Source organism: Eucyclogobius newberryi, unplaced genomic scaffold (genome assembly GCF_026437365.1).
Source record: "Eucyclogobius newberryi isolate DKJ021-1_F unplaced genomic scaffold, fEucNew1.0.hap1 SCAF_21, whole genome shotgun sequence".
Taxonomy (NCBI): Eukaryota; Metazoa; Chordata; class Actinopteri; order Gobiiformes; family Gobiidae; genus Eucyclogobius; species Eucyclogobius newberryi.
The window spans coordinates 21,579,616-21,596,200 of record NW_027315846.1 but is presented as its reverse complement, the minus strand read 5'-3'; the positions used below and the strand labels follow the sequence as shown (position 1 = coordinate 21,596,200).

Sequence of the window (16,585 nt, the reverse complement as noted above, 5' to 3'; positions counted from 1 at the left end):
GTTATTCTAGTATCAGTAGAAATGATAAGAAAAATATGAAAAAGGTGTCTTTTATCATGATTTTTGAACGCGGCATCAGAAATAGACAGCTTTGATAGTGACTTCGCTTATGGCAGCAGGATCATTCAGCTCAGCGCGAGGTGAAGAGAAGGAAAAAAAGATACGCTGAACCTCTGGGGTCCTGTTAGGGGCCGTTTTACTCAAACCGGGGCCCGGAGAGCACTTGACTTGGCCGGGGTGAGATTGCCGCCGGGCTCAAGTCTTCGGGGCCCGCTTGTCCTTCTGATAGCTGCCCATGATAGATCAGCCTCTGTCCAGCCACAGCCACTCTCTGCCTCTTTCTATCTCCCGTTTCCTCGCCCCCCTCGCCGCTTATCTGCCTCCTCGCTTGGCCCCTATCTTCTCCTCTCTCCTCCTTTCTTCCAGCCCCGCTCCGGCTCTACCCCCGTCTGCTCTGTTGTCTGATTGAGGGTGAGTTACGAGGGGGTTGCAGCTGGAAGGGGGCCACCGTGCCTCGTAATTACATCTCTTTTTATTACCCGTGCTAATGGCCCTCGGGGAGAAGGAAACAATAATAAATTAATAGAATATGAACTCAAGCTCAACAGAAATCTCCAGCATTTCATTTTGGACTGTCCCGCGCTCTGGCAGATGAAACGGCGCTCTGATTAATCTCACTGAGGGGTCTGAGCCCACCGTCTGTGCGTTTGGGCTGCCCCCTCCTGCCCACAGCCGGGGGCCCGCGCAGATAAAAGAGATGATGTTTTTGGCTCGGGGGTGTTGGTCTTAAGTGCTCTTTTTCACCATTTGAGGCACGAGTGATGGTGTCGGACGCACTTAGCTGTCTTTTAGTGAAAGGTCTGTCAAATGTTAATTGTTTTCGACTACATTTTATAAAACATCTTACTGCACAATATTAAAATCGCGTCTTTGTTGCGTTATGACAGAGAACAAAGGAAAACAAATGTTGTCATTAGGTGTGAGTGTTCCTGACACAAATCCTGTGGACAAGAGATGATGCGGTGCACTCTGCAGTGGAGTGGAAAAGGCCCTTCAAGCACTCAGACAGGCCTCTCTGCTTTGGTCAATATTGTGTCATGTTTGGTCAAAGCCCGCCAAGGCAGTGGGCTGGAAATGAAGATGTAAATATTGATATTTCATTAGAGGAAATCACCCACTCTGACGGCACTTAACCGGGCCACCTTCAGAGTGCAGCGGCCGGAGCACCGTGTGACCTGCGGAGTCGGGAAGTCACTTCATTACTCGATTAAATTGAGTGGAAAAAGGCGAGACAACGACACGAGATCCCATTTGGAGCGATAATTTAGGCCCTGAGAAGAGGGGACGGTGCAGGGGAAAAACACCACCTCTCCATCTCACAACACTGGATTAAATTCAAGGACTTTTAGCGTCAAAGGTAATTGTAGGCTGCTGCGGCATACGCACATATGGCTGAGAGGTGTCGGCTGCATCAGAACAGCTCAAAAGCCTCTCCAACAAGCCCTGAACCAGGCCTTCACATGCGGGCTGTCACATTGGGTGCAGCGCTTTAGTTCCGCTCCAGTCCTCCTTGGCATTAAAAGGCTAGACAAAGCCTTGCCTGTGATTGTGATGCCAACCTGATGCAGCAATCAAGACCACATCTCCGCTCGCATGACAATTTCCCTCCGGCCAGTCCACAGGCTGTCCAACTTAATGGCCACGTATGCAGACAAGGAAATCACACAACATTTTAAGATGCATTTTGGATATGTGTAATAGCACGGGCGTTCACCAAATATGGCTTATTGCCTCGACTGATAATAGCCGTGTGTCTAGAGTGCTTTTGGCAGTTTGCTTTTGTTGGGTCTAATTTGGGCTCTGCAGACCTCTGACCGGTCCAGCTCGGCACCGGCACCTTTCTGTTAGCACTCCATTCTACTGACTATTGATTCCCCTTCAAAATGTGAAGGCCCTCGCATTCTGATCACAATCTGTTAATTAATGTATCCTCCAGCTCTTCCCTGCAGTGGTCATCACCTCGATAAGGAAAATTGAACACTCAGGGAGCACTCCGCCAGGCTCCTCTGTTCTCGGTTCTGTCTGCACTGTTTTCTCTTTCCCACACACTTCCTCCTCATCATGTTTCTTATTCTACAGAGCCTATACATGTGTGTTCAAGGTATCCGGGCGGGCAGCAGCAGATAAACATCAAGCCGCAACAGCAAAGATCATTTATATTTAAGAGAAAACGGGGGGCGTCGCTTTGGTGAGCGGCCTGGTCAATACTGTAATCTATCGCCTGTTAATCATGCGCTGGCAGCGGCTGTGACAATAGCAAAGTTGTAATAAAAAGCAATCATATTAATCAGGGGTGGAGTCGGGGAGCTAATATGCTGTCAGTATGGGCCCCCTGAAGGCACTGAGCAGCACTGTGGGACAGGAGGGAGGTGTGTGTGAGCGAGAGCGAGCAGTTTATTGACAGCTAAAGGCAAGTATGAAAGGAGAGATTCTTATCCCCTTTTCCGTTCTATTTTGCTTTACCTTTAATTTGAGTTCTCACAGCTCATCTATGGGAGATCTTCCAGTTTGTTTAACTTAATGCACTATTCCAAGCATAGGTAGAGGCCTCCAATGGGAAGTCACAGCAGCAGAGCCACTTTGAGCTGATGATGTGGGAAAGTTATGACCCTGCCCGGCGTGAGCTTCTATTCCGGCCGGGCTTAAACTCTGCCCACTTTGTACATTTGTTTTCTATTACATGTTTCTGCTCACATGCTGTTGACACATTTGTGCGGCGTACATGCCACGTCCTCGACCCCTCCGACGAGGCTGTGTGGCTGTGTTAATCCCCCTCACACCAATGCCAGTGTGACAGGATACAAGGGGTAACCGCGCGGCTTTGTGTCCCTCAGACCTTTGCACTGTCCGCACTCTCAGTAAAGCCCGCTCAAGAGCTCTGACACGGGCTTCAAAGGGAAGCGTGCAACTTGCATTTAAAACTAACAGCCCCGGTTAATATGGGTGATGGCTCGTGTATCCCGGCTACTGAAACATGGGTCAAGTTGACAAACGTGGGAATCTTCGGTTCCCAACTTCTCATGGAGTGTGTGTGTGCTGGCACCAGGCGACGTCGGGATGAACTCATTTCACAATTAGTGGTGATTATAGATGTGTTATAGTTAGAGTAATTTTAGCAACAACATCTGATTATATAAATATCCACAACAAATAATGCATACATAATAGTTGATAAAAATAGTAAGTAACACAAACTTGTCCTTGTCCATTATTTTAGCAAACAAAAATACAAAGAAACTAACAAAAAAATAGAAATATAAAATAGTACTCAACCAGCTAAGTTTCAACTATGAATACTCATCACACACATGTATAAAATGAAGTAAACTGCAAATGTCTACAAACGATCAGTGCCATTTAAGTAATATCTGAGGTGTCATAATGTATTTGTTTTCTTGTGTGTTGTTAGGGTTCTCCACCTTGTCTCTGGGCGATCAGATGAGTCTTCTTCAGAGTGCGTGGATGGAGATCTTGATCCTGAGCATCGTGTTCCGCTCTCTGCCGTACCAGGACGAGCTGGTGTACGCAGAGGACTACATCATGGACGAGGAGCACTCCCGGCTCACCGGCCTGCTCGACCTCTACCTGTCCATCCTGCAGCTGGTGCGCAAGTACAAGAAGCTCAAGGTGGAGAAGGAGGAGTTTGTCACACTCAAAGCCATCGCACTGGCCAACTCAGGTGGGTCCTCCTGCAAGCAGCACGCACACAATGATTTAACTAGGGCTCATTAATCATGATGTGAAGTATACAAGCATATTGTCCTTAAGAATGTCATTATTATATGGAAATTAATTATTCCAATTTACAAATTCAGAAGGAAGGCATAGAATGTTATTTCAAAAAGGGTACTATAATAAGACCTAATTAAAACCTCTCTCTATGTCACACTATTACTGTTAAAATAAAAATGACTTGACTGACACATTGACTGTTGTTGTAACTGAGTTTGAGGCCTGACATTGGTAAGTTTTCCTAGTTTTGTGTAACCTTTAGTTTGGAGCCTTAGATGGAGAGATGATAAGGGCCGTGTTGGCAGAGTGCAGGAGGACAGAGCTTTTCTAATTGAACATCTTCTATATTGCGGTATTTCTCCAATGCTCTTTCTCTATCTCCATAACAGTAGCTGCAGGGCACAGCAGCCAGGAGAGATAAATTTAGCATTTCATTTGCAGCGCGGGGGCTGTCAATAAAATGTGTTAAGTCCAATGGAATAAGTATCAGGGAGTGATAGGCCTCGTTTATTCCAATACGGAGGAGGCACGCGGCTATCGACAGGCCCCTTTTGAGAAGGCAGGAGCTGTCCCGCTCTGATCAATGCTCGCCTGGGTCACCGGCCGCTCTCCCGCGTTTTGTCCCGACCTGAAAAATGAAAATGCTGATGGTGGGGCTTTGCTTTGACTCCGCGCGGCTTTGGTACCGAGGTGGGGCGAGCGGAGAGGAGAACTGAGGGTCGAACGGGGAGGGGAGGGGGAAGGGAAGCACATTAGAACAAGGTCTGTGGAAGATCACTCTCCCGGGAGCCCCTCTGTCTGACAGCTGTGAAAATTCATAGCGATTGATTTTGTAATTAGCAGTTTATCAATCCAATCGACGTGGCCTCACTGATGGATTGCGAGGAAATTGTTTCTTCTAAGTTGTTTTTTTAAGTCTGCTCCTCCTCCAAGGACTACTACACACAGCGTCTCCTGTCCTCTTTCCCTCCATCTGTTCTGATGTCTCTATCTCTCTTTTTATTTTATTTTATCCACTTCAGGCCATAACACAGCATCACTTTGCATTCAAATCAGTCTAAGTCAGTCATACCGTTATGTTTATGCACTGCCAATAGAGACACAGCACATTAGATTTTTGTCTTTTGTTCTTTCCCCTTCCTGCCCCCTCCCTCCTCATCCACTTTCCAAAATGACCTACTTCATTTTACCACTGTGGATTTGAAAATCGTCAGGGTGAGAAATGTCTCAAGGTCTTGGGAATACAGTTGTTCCAGTCAATGAATTTGGGGCGAAGTCTGAAATCTGTTTTGCTTTTTATTGTCCCGTGTGGTAAAATATGCACGGGCAAGGTGAGACCAGTGAGCCAGCCAATGACACGTGGTCTCCTGTGTGCTCGGCGGCGGTTAAACGGAGAGCGAGCGGCTGTGCGGGCTACAGTAGGAGGCGTGAGGCAGTGTGGCGAAACGTTAGAGGAGAGAACACCAGAGAGAAGCTTTCCAAACTGAAACCGTAGCTGCTCTGATGAGATCTCTAACAACAACCAGGACAGAACTGGGCTAACAAAATCTGAGAAGACCCATTTTTTATGCTGTCAGCAAAGTACTCGGCAAGGTTTAGGACTACAAAGAGGACGTTTATTAATAGTATAATAGCAGCTAGAACATGTATCTCCGTCCTGTCCGTCTTGGATTAGACTTAGATGTCAGCGGCAGCAGAAGCACTTTTTGTTTTTTATCAGTCAGGCCACTGAGGCCTGTGAGGACATGAGTTGAAGAGACTTAGGTGCATACCCCAGCTTTTTATTTGGTCCAATTCTCTAATGGAAGCAGTTTCACATTGTTTTTGTCCTTTGAAACAGTGCTGTGCTTAATGTGTACTCACTCAGCAGAGATTGGGTGCTATTCATGCCATTGTTAGCGGAGGATATCATTGATTTTCAGTCACCCTGGTCAGGGGCCATGTGAACATCCTGCCCGCTCCACAGGAGATTAGAGAACTAAATAAATAAAGCAAAAGTGGTTCTTTTCTAGTTTATGATCTATTCTTTATCGGGTTGCAGTGAGTTACACTGATAATGTGTTCCCAGCACTGACACAGCAGTAAAGATCAATCATAAGATTTAATTTAGTTTTAGAAAAATCCATTTCCCATCACTCCTGTTATATTACTAGTGCCTCCAACTGCAAACTATAATGTTCTACCAGATTTTTTTTTTGTCCTGTCAAATTGTAAAGTACCTGGCCCTGATGTGTCTGTGCTCTTGCCCTGTAGATTCTATGCACATAGAGGACATGGAGGCGGTGCAGAAGCTGCAGGACGCGCTGCATGAGGCTCTTCAGGACTACGAGAGCAGCCAGCACCAGGAGGACCCTCGGCGGGCGGGCAAGCTGCTTATGACCCTGCCCCTGCTCCGGCAGACCGCCACCAAGGCAGTGCAGCACTTTTACAGCATTAAGGTGCAGGGCAAGGTGCCCATGCACAAACTCTTTCTGGAGATGCTTGAGGCTAAGGTCTGATTGGAAGATTGGACTGACATAAGCCAATCACAGACTCATGCCGGGCTGACGTTCCTTGGACACTAGAGACTGTGCTGGCAGGACAGACTAATCCTGTTGAATGCAACAGAAAAAAGAACAAAATGCAAAACTTGATTATTAGTATAATATAAAATGAATGATGAAGATTAATTTAAAATATATAAGAAATACTATGTACAGTAATAATTTTTGTTTTTTGTTAATTGTCAGTGGTCATGTTGTTCAAATGGACCATCTGCCCTCCAGCCCTTCTGAATAAGTTGTTGCCAGTTTTTGAGAAAAGAAAAAAGAAAACTGAACAATCCTTAAATGGGTGCTGAAGGCAGCAGAGGGGCACCTGTTCACATTGTGTTTCTCCTGGACAGGACCAGGAAATGTACTGTACATATTTATTATTGAATGACTGGGTGTACAGTTTAAAGTCTGGTGAAGTTGGTCTCTATCATCTTTGTTTTCCTCTGGAAAAAATGTATTGTTAATGTGTGAACTGTTATCAGTTTAAATACCCTTGGATATACCTCTCCAGAGCAATGCACCATGTGATCTCTGTAGATCTGTTTCAGACTGAAGACTCGCTGGGCTCATAATTAACCATACTAGCTAAGGCCGCTATAATCTATAGTCATCTTACTCTGTAGAACTCAGCAATAAGAGGAGCTGTAGCAAATCCAGGCCTCGCCTGCAGTACTCCACATGCTTCTCAGTGCTGCTTTTGTCTTTCTATCTCTAAACCACACATCACACTAGTGTTGATCCCCATTCGCTGGTCGGAATCAGTGCTGTTCATGTCGCCCGCTGAAGCCAAATTTAGCCTTTGTTTGAGCCCATGGAAATTGCCACTGGCGTGCATAGGCTCGATTCAAGCTAGGTGAAAGATGATCAGTGGCTGGTGGTATCAAAGGATTTATGGTGATTGGCTCAAGTCCAGGAGATTCCATGTTCAAACAATCACGGGCCCATATGTCAACCTCTATTTTGGGTCCACTAAAGCCCATGTCCAAGTCATCCCACACACAGGGAGCAAGGTGCGCAGCATCTGCTCTCACCATTTTAGACACCTCCGTCTTTTAATAGCTGTGCCTGCATTTATAGAGCTCGAACCAAACAGAGGTAAATGGCAGGTGCAAGTCTGAAGTGGTGGCACTTCTCACATGGTTTATTTATAACTGTATGGGAGGCTGTTGTCCCACACAATTACAGTGGGCACATGATCACTTCTTCTTGACCTCATGTCGACACTGTGCAGAGTAACACCTCTTGGCTCTGAGGAGGAGCGCACGTCTTGTGAGCACAGCCTGAAATGCCCGAGCGTGCACATGTGAATAGCTATGCAAGTAACAAAGTGTCAGCATGCTCAAACAGCGCGGCCCTGTGTCAGTACAAGGTGTGATCTCTGGTGGGAGACACAGATCCTGATTTAGCCAGATGACCAGAAGAGTGAGTCACTCTCCAGCAGAGTCTCGCTCCTCGACCCTTTTTATGTGAGAAAAATGTGCTTACTACTGAAGAATCTCATGCAATGTGATCGATTGTTTAACCCTCAACCATAAGATACTGTGATCAAAGCAACACACAATGTCTAAGCCTATACAGTAGGTCTGCTCCTGTACTGCCATGTTTCTGGTACCTCATCTTCCTAATCTATACAGCTGGCCCAGTTACAAAGCTCTGTGTCAAAGGTGTACCTTCAGTTCATAAGGGGTCCTGGCCAAAATGTTTTGTCCATATGCGACTTGTATCTGACCTTTTCATTGGGACAGTGTGACCCTTTCACATGTGGTCCTGAATCTGATTTAATTTGTGTGTGGCACAACTGGGACCACCTATCACAATATCAAATATTATGAGATTAAAGACTATTTCAGATTGCTCAACTTAATTGTTCTACTACGAATAACCCCTGTCCATTCTACTTTTAAAGTGTTCGTAGTCTTCAACTCATCAGAAGGGGCTTAATTTCATTTTCCAGTGTGGCCCTTTGTTAACTAAAACATGTCTTATATTACAAGTCTGTACATATATCACCATTTAAACAGTAGGTTGCGGAAATATCATTAGTATGCAGCACCCTGCTGACTACTACCTCATAATCATAGTCTATTTCTCTGACTGATCATGCGACATACCTGAGCCATCTTTGTTTTCAACCGCGTTTCCTCATCAGCGCTCCTGCCAAATCATATGTAATTGTAGGCACTGGCCTCTCTCCTCTCTCATTCGTTTGTAAAGCATGCTTCATAATGACCTGGTCGTGGTGGCTCTGAGCCCACACTTCACTTCCTAAGCGGGTACGTCATTTTCCTGAACACCAGTGTGTCAGAACCGGTCCCTCACTGACAGGAGCAAGCAGCTGATTTCCTGCTTCTGTGATACTTTTAGTGTGATATATCTCTCACTTGACAATGGTGTTCATTGATATCTCTGGTCGTTGAATCATTACTATCTGTGTAACTTTTACATTTTGATTTTCAAAAAGGATCAGCGAATTAAATACTCCCTGAACTCTGCCACTGTTTGTGTTGTACCTTTGTAAAGAAATGCAAATCACACAATCGCAATTAAGATATATGTGACAATTATGTCTTTGCCCAAAGTATTAGCAACATTAGTATGCTCCTTTGCAACTTTAATAGTTCAGTTCAATTATGTAGAGTGTCTAAACAGTATATTTTGGATAATTGAGTTGTTACATCATACATTTTAATTATACTCATACCATTCCAATAGTTATGGTTATTATGTGCTTATTCGAGAACACTTAACATTTCCCCTGAAGCAGCTTAGAGTAAATACTATGTGTGTTTACCAGCAGGATAATGTGTCTTCTACTTAGTCATTCTGCTCTACTGGTGCCTCTTAGCCCTAACCCTGCCCTCCGCCTGTTGTATTTACCCATTCTACTCTGCAGCACCCACTGACTGGAGCAGACGTGCAGCTGTTAGCCACCCAGCCACCCAGCCACCCACCAACTCATCCAACCATTCAAGCATCCACAGCCGGGACGAGGAGCTGTTGCAAATGGATCGGTCACAGGAAACAGGCAGACAGACACGCTCGCTGATGGAGGTGGGGGGTGAGGGGTGAGGGGATGTGGCTCCATTATTTCAGGAAGCTGATATTCCAGGGACTTACAGTATTCCCTCCTCTCTATAATTATAACAGCCAATTTCCCTTTTTGAAATAATGTCTTGCTACCAATTAATACTAATAATCCTCTACATGGAAACAATGGCATCAAGAGTCAAGAGACGGAAAGAAGATGACACAAATTTAATATCTCTCATCGCTAACCTGCCGTGTGCTTATTTTGAAAGGCAACGTGCTCCTCGTTTCTCATCCAAATCACCCGCTTGGACCAGATATTGCTATCAATAAGTTTCTTACAGATACAGTAGCGGGGCAATCATTTACGCCCATTGACAGGTCAAAACACGTTTCATTAGAGTTACGAGACATCTCATCAAGATGCGGGCCCGCTCGCAGCTGTATGACTGCTGTGAATTGCTTAAGTGTGTTTCATTATTCCCAAAGCAACGTTGATGATGGCGAGGGAAAGGATTACACGTCAGGGTGAGCGATTGGCTTTGAACGGAGCTGCTGCATACACTTTGTATCAACCCGCCGCCTCAAATTACACTTAGGTGGAAAACAGAGCACGCAAATGCCCAGGAGAGCTGGTGGCACAGAAATCCAGAGTGCCCGGCCACCTCCGCCGCCACCGCGCGCCCGCACTTCACGCTCGCACTTTTCATCACTTTTCATCGTCAAATTTCCCCCCTCTATCCACTCTGCTGGTTTGTTTCTGGGGCTCACTCATACTTTACAGCCATTCTTACTGTTGCACCCATTCTGTAGTGTGTATTTATTGCTCCATTTGTGAAATTGGAGGCAGTGGCCGACAAGCCTATTACTATTCAATAACAAGAGCAGGGCGTTTTCACAACTATCAGCGCCGCAGATGGATACATTACATCACATCTGCTTCATGCGACACACAATCTTGTCTTTTGTTATATTGGCCACCACAAAAGACAATCTTAGAGAAATATGTTGCTTTTGCACTGCCTCTCCTGTACCTGCCCCATCTGAGCCCGCCCCAAGACTGTCTACAGCTGATCAATAGTCAGTCAAAATGCCGAGCAGGCACATGCACACCCGCGCGTGCGTGCGTGCGCGGCGTCTGAGATTTCGCCCGCTCATTGTCCATCTTCGCCGTTTTAAGTGCATTTATCAGGTTACCCTCCTGCTCTACTCATCACTTAATGCAGGGCTGAGTCGCCTTCCTAAAATTCCTAATGGCCAACGCTTAGACCTTTGTCCCAGTTTGGCCAAATGAATCCGGTTACATTATTTTACTGTTGTGCAATCAAAAAGGAAAGTGATGATACTACACCTACGATTCTGTGGTACAGGTGTCAAAGATAGTACGGTACAGTAAAAATTGGACTTTCCAGGTGAATATTTCCACCGCAATACAATCTTTCCATAGTGTTAAGCTGATTAATAATTTAAAAACAGGTTGTCCCAGTGGCATTGAAGGATGGGGCAGATGCAGAGGATGAATTCCCGTGAATCAATAAAGTATACCTTAAGCTTTAGGCTTAAGTATAGTATTGATACTATACACAGCATCTGTTTAGTCCAGAAAATGTACACACATTTAACATATTTAACGCTAAGTGAGTTAATAACATCTCCTATTCCTGAGTGTTGACAGGAGTGGATCCTATCCCACAAACTATGGGCCTTTGGTGGATTGTCATTTCCGATTCATTGACAGTCATTGACAATAATTCAATTTAATTTGTAGACCATTTTTTAAACACAGGCAGTCCTAATTGTGCCATGTTTGTGCAAAAAATCAACAAAACATGAACCTTAAATTAGTTGTAACTTTAGTCATAGGATATACATTAAATAGACATGATGGTGTAAGAGCTTTGAGAACTTCTTATACTGCATTTTCTTAATTCATTTCTAAATACTTCCTATTACCTTGCATACAGTGAACTTGTTGTTGCAGTGGTGCTCCTGTGCAGCAGTGAGAGCACCGCGGCAACACCGGGCTGACCCTGGGCCATCACGCAGAGGCTTTTAGCTGAAATCACTGCACTCGTGTCCGCTTACTCTGCAACAACAAGGGAGCCCGCGGTTATAAAGTGTACCCACACACACAAGATTACTGCACCTAACGCCTTTTGTTCCCTTATTGAAGATTTATTTGACCAAGTGTATCTTTATCTGCGCTGCTCACTGATATGAAGCTGTGGGGGAGCAGAAATATTTCCAACTATCTGCCCAATGTATCTCCCTCTTGCTTTGGAGAAGTGTGCGGCGGCGGCGGGGGTCTTTCTGTTTTATTGCCCCTGCCATGTATTCACGCGCTCTTATGGGCTTTTCCAATTTAACCAGTGCTGAGGAAATAATGAAGACCGATAAAGAGCGCAGATAAGCATGGATACGTCTATCACGCGGAGAAAAACTCAGTGGGATCCGTTTACAGGTGCTTACCACAGTGGCAGTGATAGAACAGGGAATAAGCTGGCAGTTTGGGCTATTAGGAGAAGATGGGCAAACGGAACCTGCAGATTTAGCGTTATGTGGGTCGAAAACGGGCAACTGGCCAATGTGGATTATAACTGTCAATACAAAAAAAGAATATTTGTTTTGGCTGTGGTAATTATGTAACTCTCGCCACTGAAAATGACCTGGTAAAGATCTTGGAACATCGTGAAAGCAATTAGACCAATAAGGACACAATGAATTTGGGTGTGTAGTTTGATAAATCACAGAGAAATAATGACCCGAGATCTCAAATTCTCTCTTTTTTACTTTTGCCTTGAATCGGAGGCGATCCCCGAAGGAGAGAGGGGTCTGAGTTGTGATTGTGGTTGAAATGTTCCATGTGCCATTTGCCACAGACATGGTCCTGGTATTGGACTGGTGAATCCCGGGATTTCCTGGTGTCCACAGAGGGAGGAAATGGTCAGGCTTAAATCCATGGGGGAGGCCACAGATGGGCTTGACCTTTTCGGCATGTCAAGCAAAGGTTAGAAATCTCCACTGGCCTTAAAGCAAATGTACTTGTTTGCTATAATGGAGGAGGCCCAGGTTTTGCAGCTAGAGACCAGGTCTGGTCCCAGGAGGGTTAGGTCTGATGGAATTCTCTCTGCACTCACATACAAATACAGTTAGCACGGGTTTACTGTCAAATTAAAGGGCTGCTGTGTAGTTTTGACATTTCAAAAAATAAACTCAGACTGTACATATCTATAGTTTTAACTTTTAGCATAACATGTTTAGCTTATAAGAATATATATACAGCAGCGTTTGCCATACAAGTTGATAGTGTTAGCATAGCAGTATCTATGGCCCATCAATAGACAGACAAGACCAAAACAGCACACAAAGAAAGCATGTGAAATAATGCTCTTTTATTTAGATTATTTCAATTCAGAGGTAACATTAAACTCTAAATAAAGTCTAGTCTAATAAAGTACTAACATTGTGCAGCGCCCTGGTGAATAGATCTTGATCGAGCAGCATTATGGAAACCTGCCATCCCTTTTTACTGTGGAAATGTCATAAATATCGGCCAGACATTGTCAGGAGCCTATAGACATATTGCACATCATTTCACACATATGACTGCTCGTAACTCAAATGTTTCTATTCATAAAGCTGATTTTGTATTTAAAATATGACTCGTAAAAGGAGATATATGGAAATGGACAGATTATATGTGATTCCTGTATTAAATATGGTATAGATTGCATGCTTTATGTCCTCTGCTCTCCTCTGCCTGAGAAAGGAGCCTTGACCACGCTGATAATTTACAGTGTTATGGGACGAGCGCAAAACATGTTGTAAATAAATAAGAGTCCACCCGTTTGGTTTTAGGACGTCCTCTTCCCCAATGTACCCCAGCGAGGCACGTGTATATCACCCAGAAGAGAAATAGGGGGGGGAAATAGGGGGGTGGGAGACACACAAATGGGCCAGCGAGCGCCACGGCATCGCAGTCCATTTGCTAATTTCAATATGGTGCGCGTCTGTGTGTGCGCGGCTATGGCCTTGGGCAGCCTCCCCTCTCGGTGCGCCCCCCCGCCCCTCCCTCCACCCCCCCAGCTCGCCCGTGTCCCTTTGACCTTGCACTCAATCACAAACAGACCCCACATATATTGACTCCGTAAGAAACTATACACAAATCACATCCGCGGCGAGTCTCCTCCGTCATGCGTTTTATCTGGGCACAATCAAAGCACTTATTTGCGCGGCGCCTTCTGTTTTTCTCCATTGTCGCCGCGCGTCCAGGTACAGCGCTCGCACAAAGGTGGCCTGACGTGCGTCGATACTGGACAGTGCAACTCCCGCTATTGTTTTTCTGTGATCTTAAAGCCGGCGTATTGGCAGGCGTTTTCGGGCACATTTCGGCTGAATTAACTTTGTCAATGGCCGCACGATGGATGCCGTCCCCGGTTGGTGTGTGTCTTGGCACTCGCCGGTGTACATCCAATGCATATGGCCACGTTTGAGCCGCTACGATCTGCTCAATAACTCTCTACAGTGAGATGTGTGCGATCATTGGCCAGCTGTACGCCGCAATATCACAACAGTAAATGGAGTGTAGCTTTGTTCTAACATTATTCTCATTTGTTCTGCCTCCACTCAGCGCTCCTGGTTAATTGCAACTTTAGGGGGAAAAAAAGAAAAGAAAAAGGATTCAAAAATAAAAAGTCAGTGGAGTGCTGCATTTAAGCACTTGCAAAGTTTAAATAGACATCTGTCCAGAGGTAAATTTGAATAACGGCAACATTTGTGCACAGATTTGGATTTTTCAATTGCCGGAGGGAGATAAAGCAATCTACAATCTCAGATGTAACAAGGAAATGACTTTAGTTGAATAATAACGATGATGCATTCAGAACTGTGTGGACCAGTCTTTACATTCCACATGCAACACCTTTATTATTTGTAAGGGCTGAGGTTTCTAGGATAGTGTGTTTTAAACAAATATTTGTAATAACTGTGATGATTTTGTATTTATTTAAAAAAAGTCAACACCCAAACGGGTAAAATCTGGATATTTTCTGAAGGTTGTTAATATTATCACTGATATAGACCTAGTTCCTTGTTTAACATGTTTGCATTGATATGAAGATTGATTTAGGTTTAATGCTAATGCTTTTCCTGACTAATTCAGTTCCATTTTTACAGACTTTGAAATAGCTCTAGCTCAGATAACATTAATTTGTGATACTGTGGCTGCGATTTAACGTGGTGTTCTTTCAACATATAACTCAAAACAAAGTATATACTTGTAATTTAACTTCTAGATTATTTAATACCTATTGGTTAAAGATACTGAAAGGAAAAATTAATAATAATCTAAGAAAATTTGAGGAAGTAACTCAATATAGGTGACTATGCATGTATTAAAACACAATAACATCATGTGGAGAATGGACTTTGACAGAATTTAGAATCAGATTTTTGTACTAGCATGATCTCACACCCCTGGCATTGTCCTGTCCACCTGCCTTCCCCTGTCCCCACCTTTATAAGCCCATGAAACATGATTAAAACACCCTGTATGAAATATTTTATAGTTGTTTCCTGACCACAACCTGGTCCATCAGCTGCGCCTCCTTGTCCCTGCCTGCTCGCTGCACAAGGTGTTAAAGCGGCCTCGTAGGGGAGCATTACACAATTCTCAGTGCATTATTGTAATTAGATTTCCCTGGATAGCTCAATTAAGTCATACTGCTCCAGGGATCTGCCGGTTTGTGGTTTGACACTCGTTCACAAGGGGGTCCGCCGAGCGTTTAAGTAAGGCACAGGATCACAAGAGTTAAGTTCAAATGCGCTCAGATCTAAATATTCCACCCCGTGTTTCCATTCTGCTCCTATAGACGGGTCGTGTTGCAGCTGCGGAGGGGATGCTGCTGAAGAATGAAGGACAGTGAACTCAGGACAGCCTGGTAATGTCATGTCTAATGTATATTCTAATGAGAAGAGCTCCATCTATGGACCACCTGTTGAACTGCACGCAGCCAAAGAAACCAAGCTGAAATCTGGTGTTAATATAATATATAATTTAAAGAAAACTCCTATTCAAAAAGGTTGTGACATGATGTAAAATATATTTATAAATTGAACATGTATATATAAAACAAAACAAAAACAAATGTATTGATTTGTAAATGTTGAATACTTAAATTTTAATCAATTATAGTAAGACTTTTTACTAATTTATGCTAAATAATACATTTTACAGAAAATGCTGGTACACAGACACAAGAGTGAAACAAGTTTAAATAATTAACCAGCATCTATCGATATTAACTGGCGACACATGAGTAAGTTTAGTGGGAATAAAGGGAAGAAATTATTATTATGCACCGTTCAAAATATTCACGTTTATTTTATCTATTTATTTTTACTTTTTGCTATATATCATAGCCAATTGCATTTATTTTTAAATGTATTGTTTTTTATATATTTTGGTTTCAGCTTTGTTTACATCAGTCTTATAAATCAAATGAATTAACATATAAAGTTTTAAATGAATAGTACTATCTAAGGGTAATCCAACTGTTTTATCATAATTGGGGTTGAATTGTTGAAGATGCAACGATCCTATAAATCCTGGACATTCAGCATTACCGCGAGGCGTTTAGGTGCCTGCTCCTATTCTTGGTGATTATTTATTTGTATGTGATGTGAATATGTTTTGGAGAGATTGCGTGTCATGTGTGGTGACAAAGGGAGATTCAGCACTTTTGATGATATGTGGTTACATTACTGGTCTCAAGGCTGGCGCCGAGTTTAAATGCTCCAGTAACATTTCCTTTTATTTATATCCATAGACCTTGGCTGAAATAAATGAGTTGAGACAAGTGCGAGGGGGGCCCGATGTTACGAACAATTTCTTCCTGCCGTGGTGGGGGAGAACGCCCCAGACATTCAACTCTTTCACTGCCAGAGCTCTGACAGGCCCGCCCCGGATTCGGCAGCAGGAGGCCTCTTAAAAAGATTCAATGTCGGCATCAACGTGAAAGTCGTGGTGTCATTATCTTAAATCTTAACTATCCGGTGCGACGAAAGTGTGAGAGACAAGCGTATCTGTCAGCGGTGGTCGCAAGATGGTTTATTTTCTGTGTACAGTTAGTGCCACCTAGGAAGCGAGGGAACAAGGAGGCGAGGAAGTAAAGAAGCCACTGAGCGAAGGGTCATTCTGCAACCTGGCTTCAATTTACGGCCACTTTTAATAT

At 44.0% G+C, this 16,585-nt stretch overlaps 1 protein-coding gene across 7 annotated transcripts in view; it reads left to right on the top strand.

Moving 5' to 3' along the window:
* Positions 1-8,818, top strand: part of esrrb (estrogen-related receptor beta) — a 34,651-nt gene extending 25,833 nt beyond the window's left edge. For all 7 annotated transcript variants that reach the window (XM_072457376.1, XM_072457374.1, XM_072457375.1 and 4 more), the window contains 2 exons: positions 3,470-3,739; positions 6,046-8,818. In XM_072457376.1, coding sequence (XP_072313477.1) covers positions 3,470-3,739; positions 6,046-6,290 — 515 coding nt within the window. In that variant the 3' untranslated portion in view covers positions 6,291-8,818. The remainder of the gene's footprint in view (positions 1-3,469; positions 3,740-6,045) is intronic.
* The last annotated feature ends 7,767 nt before the right edge of the window (positions 8,819-16,585 follow it).